The sequence below is a fragment of the Calypte anna genome, chromosome 6, assembly GCF_003957555.1.
Source record: "Calypte anna isolate BGI_N300 chromosome 6, bCalAnn1_v1.p, whole genome shotgun sequence".
NCBI classification, from domain to species: domain Eukaryota; kingdom Metazoa; phylum Chordata; class Aves; order Apodiformes; family Trochilidae; genus Calypte; species Calypte anna.
Window position 1 is genome coordinate 6,185,348 of NC_044252.1, and position 12,316 is coordinate 6,197,663.

Sequence of the window (12,316 nt, forward strand, 5' to 3'; positions counted from 1 at the left end):
GCATGAATAAACAGTGTATCTGTTCTGTGCCTGTCACACCAGTCCTTCAGAAAATACCACCTCTGACTCCACCATGGATAAATAACTTTATCCCATCCCAGTCACAGATGTCCTCATGGAGATACTAAGGGTTTCATTGCATATTATGATAAAAAGTAACTGGAGAAAAATAAATTATACATTGTTTCCTGAACACGATGAGAATATTTCCAGAAAAAGTAAAAGTGTTGCACTGTGATACAGAATGAGTAGGAAGAAATGCAAGTGAAATTTACCAAATACCTACGTAAATTAGAATTAATGCACTGAACAGATTCAGTTTAACAAGAGTGGGCTGATTTGAGAAACTGATTAAGATTTGAATATTAATGTGTGAGGACAGAGAAATAGTCTGGAAGCACTCAGAGACTGTTTTTGTACACATTGTAACATTTTAACTCATGACTAAATTATTACGGGAAGAGGTTGCCAGACATTGCCTGCACTCAGGTGACTGTCTAGGTATATGGCATTTATTTTTATTTTTAACTGAGTGATAACCTATTTGAAATACATTTGCATTTACTGTTGGGTTAAGGGAAAGCTGCTTTGAACTTCCTGTATCAAGATCCAAGCCATTTCATATTTTTAGTCTAAAGAACTTCCTTCAAAGAGGATAGTAGTAAGACCTTTGTGAACTTATCATGGGAATATGTGTTTTTAAGTAGCTCACTTAAGTAAGGCACATTGAAAACATCCCACAATCAATCTCAAGAATAGTTTGTCAACCCACAATGGTAAGAATGGGAAATTGTAAGAAAAGAAGCCTGCAAATCTTTACTCATAATACATGAAGTCTTTCAATATTAAACAATGAAATGGCTACAGCTACCCTTGAGTCATCTTAATGGCATCACATCCTGATGTCTTCCATTAGAACCATTACAAAGTTAAGGTGCAGATAGCCTGAAAATCTTAGTTGGGAAGAAGAAGTGCAGTTGAGACAGATGAAACACTGAAAGACTTCAGGACATAGTCAAGAGAAAACTAAAAGCTCTCTGTCTTCTGAGGGTTATAAAACATATTTGCTGTGTTCTGTTCTCCCAAGATGCACGTACGAATTGTTTTGAGGATGAACACAAAGAATGATTCACACTGAGCTTACTGAGCAGCAATATGGTTGCAGAAGAAGCAAGAGCTAAAGGATGTTTGTAGAGGCAATACAAAGCCCAAAGCAGAACAAAGGCATTCGTAGTTTGCAGAGAAGATGAGAACAGAGGAGGGCAGGCAGTCTCTGGCTCTACATTTCCATAAGAAACCCTGGATTCCATAAAATTAATGACAAAAACTCCCTAGATCCCCCAAGAATTCCTCATCTTCTCCATTTGCTTGCTTTCTGGGCACCTGTTTGTGTACTGGGCAATGTTCATATGGTTGTTTCTGAATGCTTTCTCCTCATCCTTTAGCCTCTTCACTGAAGGATTAGAAACTCATATATTCATGTTTTCCAGTGCCAAATTTCCTACAGTACTTTTACCTGATAAGCCACTTCCAGATTTTCCAGATAGCTGTTATGACAGACCCATGTTAAAGAAGCTGCCAAACTCCAGTTGGATTGCTTGAAGTGACAATTCTCTAGATGTCTAGTTAATGCAATTTTTATATATTATAAATGCTATTAACATTAATTATTTTCTGTATTTGTCTGTGTATATAGAGAACAAATGTATTTCACAGTTTGTCTCCAACTTTTCTGCTCAGTAATTGTGTATAAATGTCAACATACTTTAAAATACCTTACTTTCCTCATAAGGAAATTATTCTTGTGTCAAAATCAGGCAGTGACTCCAAGTTCAGAGGAAAGGGTTAAAACATCTGTACATACATTATTTTATAGACCATTTTGGAGAGGAACTTTCTACAAGGGTGCATAGTGATAGGACAACAGGTAATGGCTTTATGCTGGAGAAGGGGTAGATTTAGGTTAGACTTCAAGATTAAATTCTTTAATGTGAGGATGGTGAGGCACTGGAAGAGTTTCCCTGGGAGGCTGTGGATGCTGCCTCCCTGGAAGTGTTCAAGGCCAGGTTGGATGAGACTTTGAGCAACCTGATCTAGTGGGAGGTGTCCCTGCCTGTGCAGGGGTGTTGCAACTAGATGATCTTTAAGGTCCCTTCCAACCAAACCCATCTGGTGATTTTATCATTTTCTAAAATTTTGAAAATGGCAATAAACCCACCCCTTGGTACCCTGCTGTTAACCTTTCAGTGACCACCCTAGCTGTTTAAATGTTTTGTCCAGCAAATGAATGGAAAAGCACCGTGAACTTGGGAGTTCAGCTCTGGAGCAGATAAAAAGCTTAGACTAATTTCAGTATCAAAACGTGTCTGGCAAGGTCCTCAAAGGTGCAACCTCGCTGTCTGCACTGTCAGTTGCCCCCTCCCTCCCTTCCCCCGGTGCATGGAAAGGGCTCTCCTGTTGCTGCAGCTTTCTGGTGGGGTTTGTCTTCTTTTAGGGAATCCCTTTTAGCAACAGCAACAACAAAATGCTGCTCTTTGTTAGTTATGAGATAGCATCAGCGTCGGACAACATCTTCCAGTCTTCAGCCCTGGTCTTTGGCTGGGAATCCTCTCTGAAGGTGTCTCCACCTCCCTCACGCACACGCACACCCTCGCTGCTCCCTCCACACACGTCTTCTTTGACACACAGCAGCAGCCTGTGGGATGCTACCATAGGATGGGTTCAACCTGTTTCTTCCCCCCTGATTTTTTTTTTCTTTCCTTTCCCTCCTTTCCTAGGCTTTGCTTGCCGTGGCATACACCCTCCCGAGGGCTTTGCCTGGATCATTTATTTATCTTGTGCGCATTAAGAAACCATTAGGCTTTGGTGGGAGGCGCCTCACTTTCTGCGCGCTAGCCTTGCCTCCCCTGCGCTGCGAGAGGAATACACAATTGAACAGAAGCTGCAAGCTTGGCAGGAGCTGCCTTCTGCGTGCCTATATATTTACCGGATCCTTATTTTTTTTTTGCCGACTGGGTCATTGCCGTTCCCCCTCCAGGGTTTCATCGTAATTTTTGTGTGTGGATTTTTTTTTTTTAATTTTTTTTTCCCCCTCATTCGGGAACCCTCTCCGGAGTTTTGATGCCGGACCGGACTTAGAGCGGGCAAGAAGGAGCTGCGCGGAGCCCTGCGGAGCCGTGCCTCCTGCCCCGGGGCCCCGCCCGCGGATCGGCCTCCCTGGCCCGGCGCCGGCCGCGGGTTGGCCGCGGGGCCGCGGAGTGGCGGGTGCGCTGCGTCGCGCCGCCGCCTCCCCGCGGAGCAGCCGGGGGATGCTGCTGCGCCGCGGCCGGGCATAGGCAGGAGCCGAGCGGGCGGGGGAGGGAGCGGAGGAAAGCAAGCAAGGAAGGAAGAAAAGAAAGACAAGATCCCCAGCCCCGGGAGAAGAGGAAAAAAGAGACGCGAGGAATGTGAATGTGAAGGAATGTGCCTACCATCCGCCGGAGCTACACGCTTGGGATAAAAAAATCAAAAAAAAAAAAAAAAAATCGAGGAGGCTGCTGCTTGCGACTTACTACCCGGAAAAAAAAAAAAATAAAAGAAAGAAAATAAAAACCTGAGAGCGGAGGGAGAAGAAGGAGAGCGAAGCGGCTGAAGCGGGCAGCGCAGGAGGCGGGCGCCCGGTGGATGGCGCGGCCGTCCCGCTGACTCCGCGGCCGCGGGAGGCTGCGCGGTGCGGGGCATGCCGTGCCGGCGGCGTGACTGAGCGGGGCGCTCCCGCCGCCCGCTCTGCCGCGCTCCCCCTCCGCCGCGCTCCGCTCCGCTCCTTTCCGCCGCATGCCGCCCGCAGCCGCGGCGCTCTGATGCCCCGGGGCCGCGGCGGCGCTGCGGACGGCCCCTAGGATGAGCGAGGGGGCTGCCGGCGCCGCGGCGCCCGGGGCGGCGGAGGCGGCAGCAGCGGCAGCGGCAGCGGCGGGGGGCCCGGGCGGGGATGGGGCCGCCGGGCCGCCGCGAGAGCTGCGTTGCAGCGACTGCATCGTCTGGAACCGGCAGCAGACGTGGCTGTGCGTGGTGCCCCTCTTCATCGGCTTCATCGGGCTGGGGCTCAGCCTCATGCTGCTCAAGTGGATCGTGGTGGGCTCCGTCAAGGAGTACGTCCCCACCGAGCTGATGGACGCCAAGGGCGTGGGGCAGGACCCCTTCTTCCTTTCCAAGCCCACCGCCCCCCCCCGCAGCGCGGAGACCACCGCCGCCTCCACGCCGCGGCCGCCCAGCCGCGTCAGCCCCCGCCTCACCACCATGAGCCGGGCCCCCCCGCGGCACCCCGGCACCCGCGGACCGCCGCGGGGCGGCCCGCGGCCCACCGCGGCTCGGCACCCCGCCGTGCCCCACACGGCATCGCCTGCCAGCGGCCCCCCCGGTACCCCCGGCCGCGGCGCCCGGCCGCCACCCGCCGCCCCCAGCACTCCACCGCTGCCCGCCTGGCCCACTGCGGCACACGCTACCTCCTCCTACAAGATCTACGTCCACGACTCGGCGCCGTCCTGGACCTTGTCTCCCTTTCAGGAGTCAACCACCACCACTCCGGAGGCCAGCACCACCCCCAAAATCCGTAAGTACAGCCAAGCCGCACCGCGCCCTCGGGGTGTCCGCACCGCCCGCCCTGTCACAACCCGGGGTTTGCAGAGCGCCGGCGAGGTCGGGGGGAGCCGTGGGGTTCCCGTGCGGTGGTTGCCGTGAGAGGGGCCGGAGAGCTCCTAAGTTTGCGCTTCTTTTATCCCTCCCTGCTTGCGCCCTCATCTCGCCCCCCCTCCCACCCCCCCCGGCAAGTTCCCGTCTGGGGTGATGGACGGTGAGGCAGGAGCAGCCATTTGAGGTGACTAGATTGCGCTGAGATTTTTAGGGAAGATATAGAGCTGCCTTTCCCCTTCCCGCTGGTCTGCGGAAGGTACTTGGAAGCGAAGGGGACGACTGATGACCCACTGCCTCCCCCCCCCCCCCCACACACACACAGAGGCATCTGCGCCTCCTAGAAGGAGCGGTGGAGAGACCGGTGCTCCGGAGCTGGGGGGGTGGGTCGTGGCTCTGTCGGTGTGAGAGTTTGGCTTTCCACACAGTTGTCTCCCTTGAAACAGATGACAGCGGGCTCCGGAAGGATGCTCCCTCTGTCCCAGCTCCCGGCTCTTGAAAGAGCCGCCGCCGGTTCCCCCGGGAATGAGCGGAGGGCACACCGCGAACATGCAGACGCAGTCAAACGCTTTCCCGGCTCCTGGGTGTAGCCATGGCACCGTCTTGCCGTAACTGAGTAATTTGTTTTTAAGCAGAGGAGGGGGCTAGTGCCCTGATTGATATTCGGTGGTTGGCTCTTCCCACCTTCCCCGGAACAAAGCTAAGGATTCGGGTTAAATTTGAAAATTCATTTGGTCTCGGTGCATCAACTTTCTCATAAAGGTTATCTAGGACAAACGCAGTGTGTGCCAAAAGAACTTCTGTGTGGTGCGATTTAGTGAAACGCTCGATTATACTGTATTATAGTCATTTTCTGCGTTTTCTTGGATGCTGCATAGGAAATGAGAATCCGTGTGTCCTCCATTAACTCTTAGTTGCGTCTGCTAGGAACCTGAGTTCATTTGAATGCTACGACCTGAATTGCTTTTACAGCCCAGGGCTCCCCTTTTGCATGCTAATGTCTGGCAGTTCCACCAGAGGATATTGTTAGCGAGTCATTTGAACTTTATTTTTTCCATTAAATTTATTTGCTGATGAGCCTCGGGGCAGAGAGTCTACGCAGGGCGAACTGATCTTGTGAATTGACAAAATCGGGAGAAGAAGAGCAAATTGGATGTGTGTGGGTGGGTGGGTGTGCAGGTGGTGGATGGCAGGGAATGATTACGCATCAAACTATCACTACATCAGAAGAACAAACAAGTCAGTAACTCACTTCCCCGGTGTATGCTGCAGTAATTGAACAAGAACTGTCCCTTACAGGTGTGTGCAAGACTGCTTGCTCTGTAGGTCCAACCTAAGCAAGTCAGATGTTAACAGAAGGCAAATGGCTTGTGTAGCAGAACCCCACCCATTTCATTTTAGATGCAGGGAGCTGTCTACGGCAATTTTTTTTAATTTTTTTAAGGATTAACATTAAAAAAAAAAATCAGCAAATAGAGCCTGCTTTTCAACCTGTATCTCTGTTTTCAAGCCTTGAGTGTACCAGGTTTGTTACAGGGTGTTTCAAACTGTTGTGACCTGTGTGTCTGAAATGCTGCTTGGGCTTGCCAGTTGGGATCTGTTGGAGTCTAAATGCTCTTCCATCCTCTCCTTCCTGTCTTTTTGGGTATGTGAGAGAAATCCACAGCAATTTCCGCTCCTCTGTGCTGTCTCCTTACAAGGTCTAGGAGGCAAGAATATCCTGATTAATAAATAATGCTCAGCTGGCAGGACTCTCCTCCATGGAAGACACACAAAGGAAGAATAAAACCCATAATCTTGAAATGTTCCTGGCATTAGCAGAGTCTTGTAACAGTTTTTTTTTTAGGGAGGCTGCTAATACCTTTTACAGCAGGGTGTTTCCCCTCATTAAATACAGCTCGGTTATAGGATGAAATGCAAGAAGTGCAAATCCAGCAGAAATTGACCCTGTTTGGGCACATTGATAGCAGAGATTATCATTAATGGAAGATTAAATAGATTACATAAAAAAGGATTTGAATTTGTAGGGCATGTGGAATTTTTTTTGTTTTTTTTTTTTTTTTTTTTTGTTTAAGCCTGCAGCAGTACTTTCCTGACACATCTAAGCATCTCTGAGGAGACATGTAAAAATCTCTGAGGCTGCAGTATCCACTGGAGAGGAGAAGGAGGAGAAATACAATCTTACTGCCATGACCTGCTGACATGGTGTGAACCCAAAGCAAGTATTTGCATCTGCCACAAACATCTCTTAGGAAGAAGAGGAATTTTTGAAGACAAATTCATCCTCATTTCCCGGATGGAGCTGTGTGTTACTTCTATGCCCGTTCTTCCAGCTGCTATTGAAATGAAAGTCATGGATTTCCTTGTACTCTGTGGATATAAATCTCACATGACAAATCTGATGCCTGACCTTTCAAATTAGTACACATCCTTGTGCCATCCTCTGGCTTGGCAAGGCAGATGTGTGGGCAGGACTCATAGGTTATTTAGCATTTCACAGCTTTTAAGAAAAGAAGCAGCGTTCTTTACACTGGTTTATGGTGCAGTTTATTTAATTGCTTTAACACATTAAAATGGGCTCAAAATATGACTTCAGAAAATGGAAGGCAAATCAGGAGTTATTTCTTCAGAAAGCCAGATGATTGCCCACCTGAAGCAAATGTTGGTAAAGCCTTTTCTCTCTGTGTGTATTCATCTGAGGAGATGTTGTGAAATCTCTCCCTTTTTTGTGGGTGTGCATAATGACAATAATTCTTGGTTGTGTTTCACTCAAAGTCAAGCTATCTGTTAGCTGTTTTGAAAGTTCTTGAAGAAGATCCTTCAGATTCTGACTAAGCAAAAGCCATTTACTCATCAAATCTCACTCTGTGCCTTCTTGCCTGCGTGTGTTTCTCATGATCATGTGAGGACTATGGCTTGTCAGCTGAGCCTCTTTATTCAGTGATCAACACAAAAATCAATCATTGATTTAGAATGATAGTCCAGCCTATAGATCAGAAAAACCAGCCAATTGACTGGAACATGCTAGTGAGTTTTTATTTGTATTGAGCTGTTGGTTTAATTTCTAGAGAGCTCTCCCCTGATTTTTCCAATATGCATTTTTTTCATGGTATTTTGGGTTCTTCAGTAATGTTATTATGTTTAAATCAAGATACTGCACTTGTAAGATTTCCTCTGTGAATTCAGCTATGAAATAGCACTGTGGTTTCTCTTGTGTTCATATAACCAAAGGCTGATGTGGACAACTGAGGTCAGACAGGTGGGGCTCAACTAGTGCATAGTAACCGAGGAAAGAGATGTTACAGAACTCTTAATCAATACATCTTGTGAAAATCCAATTCTGACCTTTTTTATGAGTCCAGACTGCAGCCTGAGTATACTTTGATTTCCTGCTAAAGATTTTCTGGTCCAGTCGTTTATCCTCCTCATCTCTCTGTCTGTTTGCTATGCACAGCATGGGCTCAAGTAACAAGCACCTGGCAGCTGAACTGTTAACCAACACTGACATTTTGGTAAAAGCTGTTTGGTTTATTTTGCACTGACTCAAATAGCTTTTACACATTAAGGATGACACTTAGATGGAACTGCAGGGTTTTCACCGACTGAGGAGTGTTGTGGGAGGTGCCAAGCTGTAGTAAAACCAGACCTACTCTTCCCAGAGCTCTAAACCTTCTGCCAACAAATGCCATCTATATGTGAAGGCTTTGCATTATGATCATGAGCTGTCATTGAAACTGAGGGGAGCACACATGGCTGTAAAGCATGTGCCTGTAGCATTGACTAAGATTAATATATCAATTATTTATCAATTTGTAATGCATCAAAAGCTGTTGAATGGAAAAAGAACACTGAAGTGAACAACTGGGAGTTTGGAAAGCATTTGCTTCTTCCCCATTCCCACTTACTTTCTGTTCACATACCATGAGTCAACATACCATAGACATGATCAGATCCGTGTTTTCCATCTTCAGTACTTGTCAACAGCAAAGCTGTCATCAAGATGAAAATAATAAATACAAAATTGTAGTCACACCACCAAAGTGGAAGTTATTGCAATTTTATTTTATTTTTCAGATTTTACTGCTGTAACTTGCTTCATCTGGTTCAATTAAGTTGCATGACACTGGACTTGATTCCATTTTCCATTTTTAATCTCCTTTATAGTTAGGAACTGGAGCAGTTATTACTGAGTTCATTAGAAAGTAGAATGTTTAAATAAGCCTCACCCACAGATATGTACATTGATTCTATTCAGATAAATTTCCTTTCTGTTCCTTTTATTGAAGTGTTTGTTAGAATCCCATGACGTAGGAGAGCTCTCAAGCAGTGGTATGATGAGAGGAAGGGATATGGCTGAAAGTACTCCATGCTGCCTTTTAGCCCTGAAGAAAATTCTTTTGGGGGCCATAATGATTCTCATTACATTGATTTAACCCATGATTACTGGTAAAAACAAAGCCTTACTTTTTTTTTTTTTTTTTTTTTGTCATGTTTTCTTAGTACCTACACAAGGACATGATTTGATAGATTACATGTTGACAACAGAATACCATTATTAAATTAAAGTATTGATTCATTGCAAAGTATTATGCTAAAGTAATGTCAGTGGTTTGTCTAAACCCACAGAAAATGGAAATTAAAAATTAAAGCCAAAGACCTGTCTCTATCTACAGTATTGTGTCTAGTGTTGCAGTACATTTATCATCTGACTCATTGCTTTGAAACCTCCTGCAAAGCTCAGTAAATACACGGATTGGTATGGATTTGGCTTGGACTTCATCTTTAAATTCTATAGCTCATGTGGCTTTCAGGAAGTGCTTAAAGCATCCAGGAGTTTGGGTTTGCTGAGTTCTCCCATGACTTGCTTGGAAACAAACTGCACAAGGAGAAGCATCTAATAAAATCATCTGGGACTATCTGGTCCCAAATACAAATAAACCCCAGAGACTTTTGTATGTCTCTGGGGCTGATGATTTCTTTTTGAGATTCTTTGTGGTGTGAAGTAGTTTGGGCTGCAGCAGCCCTAGGTGTGCAGGTGTGTGTGTGCACAAGCAGGAGATCCAAGCAGGTGTTTGTACATTGGCACAGTCCCTTTTTTCGAGGAGGATTGGACCTCAGAGACAAGGAAAGGGACCTGCTTTGGTTGTGGTGCTTGTATTCGTAGGCCTCAAAGCAAACCTGGAGGTTTCACTGTAGCTAACTAGACTGAATGGCAAATTAAAATGTGTCTTTTTTTAATTTAGAAGTCTCTTTCAGGTTCTGCTGTGTGGAAAGGAGTCTTTGCTAATGGTACTGTTACTGGTTGGGTGTTTTTTTTGTATTTCAAGAATAGACAAAACACAGGAAAAACAAGGAGATACTTTGTGTGATGAGATGATTTCTCATTTTAAGGGACTTTGTTCTTGGGTTGGTGTGGTGAGGGTTAGAAGTGTCATTTGTGAGGCTGTTTTGTTCCTGTGTTTTCTCCTTGCTCAGAACTAATTTTTCTGGGTGGGAAGCTCTTAACCTGCTTTCAGCATCCTGCCTTCCCTAGTACTCCAGATCTTCAGTCCTTCAAGGGCAGTATTTTGCATTTTTAAGGCTGTTTCTTATGTAGAAGAAATGGAAAATGGGTGACTTTCAGGTCTTTTTAACAATGTATTGCTCCCTGATTCTTTTCCCCCCGCCCCCCCCCCTTTTTTTTTTTTTTTTTGGTTGTTCTTCTGATGCCTGCTGACTGTAGGAGACAAACTATTCCTCTTCAAAGACAAAAAGACAATTCACTTAGGAACTTTGTATTTCTTTGTATTTAGCAACTGATTAATGTTTGGTTTTTTTTTTCTTTTTGATCAGGGTAGTTTTATTTTTTTTTATTTCTAGAAGAATTAAACCTTTGGGAAGAGCTCAGGTAGAATGGGAAAGGTTCTCTGGCCAATAAAAACATCAGTGAGTGAGAAGATAAAAGTGTAAGTTTGCTCTGAAAAACCTACAGGAATTCCTGCTTTTTGTTTTTTAATTCTTGATCTTATGGCTTTCTTTTTTTTTCCCTTATAACTTATTAATTAATCTCTTGGCCATTTTGAAGGGCCCTAGAGCTGAGTCCCATCCCTACCTCTCCCACCTGTATTTTATTCCGATAGGGAAAATGCACATTAGGAATGCATATGAATTGGTGATGTGGTAGGTGCTCTTTCTAGAAAAATGAATTAGTATTTTAATCTGTACAAAAAGACTCTTTCACTGAGGCATTTTGTGACTTTGTTAGCAAAGAACTGAGGAAAAAACATTCCATGTAGTTGTGCTGAAGTAGTAGTCTAGTAAGTAGTCTAGAGTCTGGCTTTTACAATGAAATTGCTGTATGGCCCAGTTTTGCAGAGAGCCCAGATTTAGGGTGTGCCAGTGATGCCTTTTCTCTTTTGCAGAGTTCTGCATCTGCACAATCAGGGTAAATTTATGTGATATTAAATCTGTTGCTGTATCTTAGCTTGCAGAATGCTTACAAACCATGCTTGTGTAAATAGATGTGCATCAGCTTTAAAGTGCAGCTTTTAAAAAGTTGTCAGGATTATTTAATGTGCTTTTTAGAACTGAGGTCCTTCCAGTGCATCTGGTGTGTGTGTGTTTAGCACTACCATGAAAAACATCCCATCACCTTCTTTATTCTTTGCCTGAAATATGTTCTGTGATAAAAACCTTCATGTTCTGGGGACCCTGTAGTTGCCTAGCTGGAGCCTGTCACAGGACATGTAGGTCATGAATTTTTTTGCACATCATTTTTTCATTATTTCCTTATCTGATTCTTATATTTTAAAAAATATCCTGGAAAGTAATACTTCTGGTTTTGTGCAGTTATTATCTGTATTACTTCTTAGAGAAATGCCAACAGTGACTTTTCCCTGAAGCTTATAGATGTAAAATGTTCCCTAAAACAGAGGAGATGGCAAGTTGCATTTGAAGCTTTTGTTATTTTCTGGAACCAAAATTACGACGTTATCTTCACATTATTTCTTTCATAGAATAATTACTGCTAAAATTCAAGATTCTAGTTCAGTAGGAATTGAGCCTTGACTGCTGAGTGTTACCAGATAGAGGGGCTATAGCACTGTGTAACAGCAAAGCAATAAATTAGTATTAATAGCAAATAGCCTCTTTTCCAGATCTGATTATTCTCACTGGTGTCAGAACTTGTAAAGCAAGCATTTGAGATAAGAAGGAGTTATTCTCTTGGAAGAGCTTTGGTGGTCTGTTTTTACCTCAATGACAAGGCTTTTTTCTAATGTGGTTGGCAAGGAAGGTGGAAAACACAGAATGGAGTCTGCAGCTGCTGTGCTGCTTCTAAATGTAACCAGGATTTTCAGAAACCCAAAAAACTCGTATCACAAAGTGTTGCTAACCTGCAGCATTGTGCTGTGCAGTGCTAATGCTTACTTCTATCTCCCAGTTTAATGCATAATAAAATAACATTTCCAATAGTGTGCTCTGAGTGGCTGGGAGTTGTAGCTGGCTCATCTTGCAGTGGCTGAGTATTACTGTTGAATATTAAAAAAATAAAAATAAAAATAGGGAAGCTTTGTTTCCTTGACCCTCAGCTATTTGCAGTACAGGTGGTCAGAGAGTTATCATCAAAATAGTACTAAACCATCCCAGCAATTTTGATTTGGATCTGTTTGTG

At 44.8% G+C, this 12,316-nt stretch overlaps 1 protein-coding gene across 1 annotated transcript in view; it reads left to right on the forward strand.

Annotated features, from left to right (window-relative positions):
• The first annotated feature begins 3,879 nt into the window (after positions 1-3,879).
• Positions 3,880-12,316, forward strand: part of NRG3 (neuregulin 3) — a 347,967-nt gene continuing 339,530 nt past the window's right edge. Inside the window, exon 1 of the mRNA XM_030453174.1 lies at positions 3,880-4,588. Within this exon, the coding sequence (XP_030309034.1) occupies positions 3,880-4,588 (709 nt within the window). The remainder of the gene's footprint in view (positions 4,589-12,316) is intronic.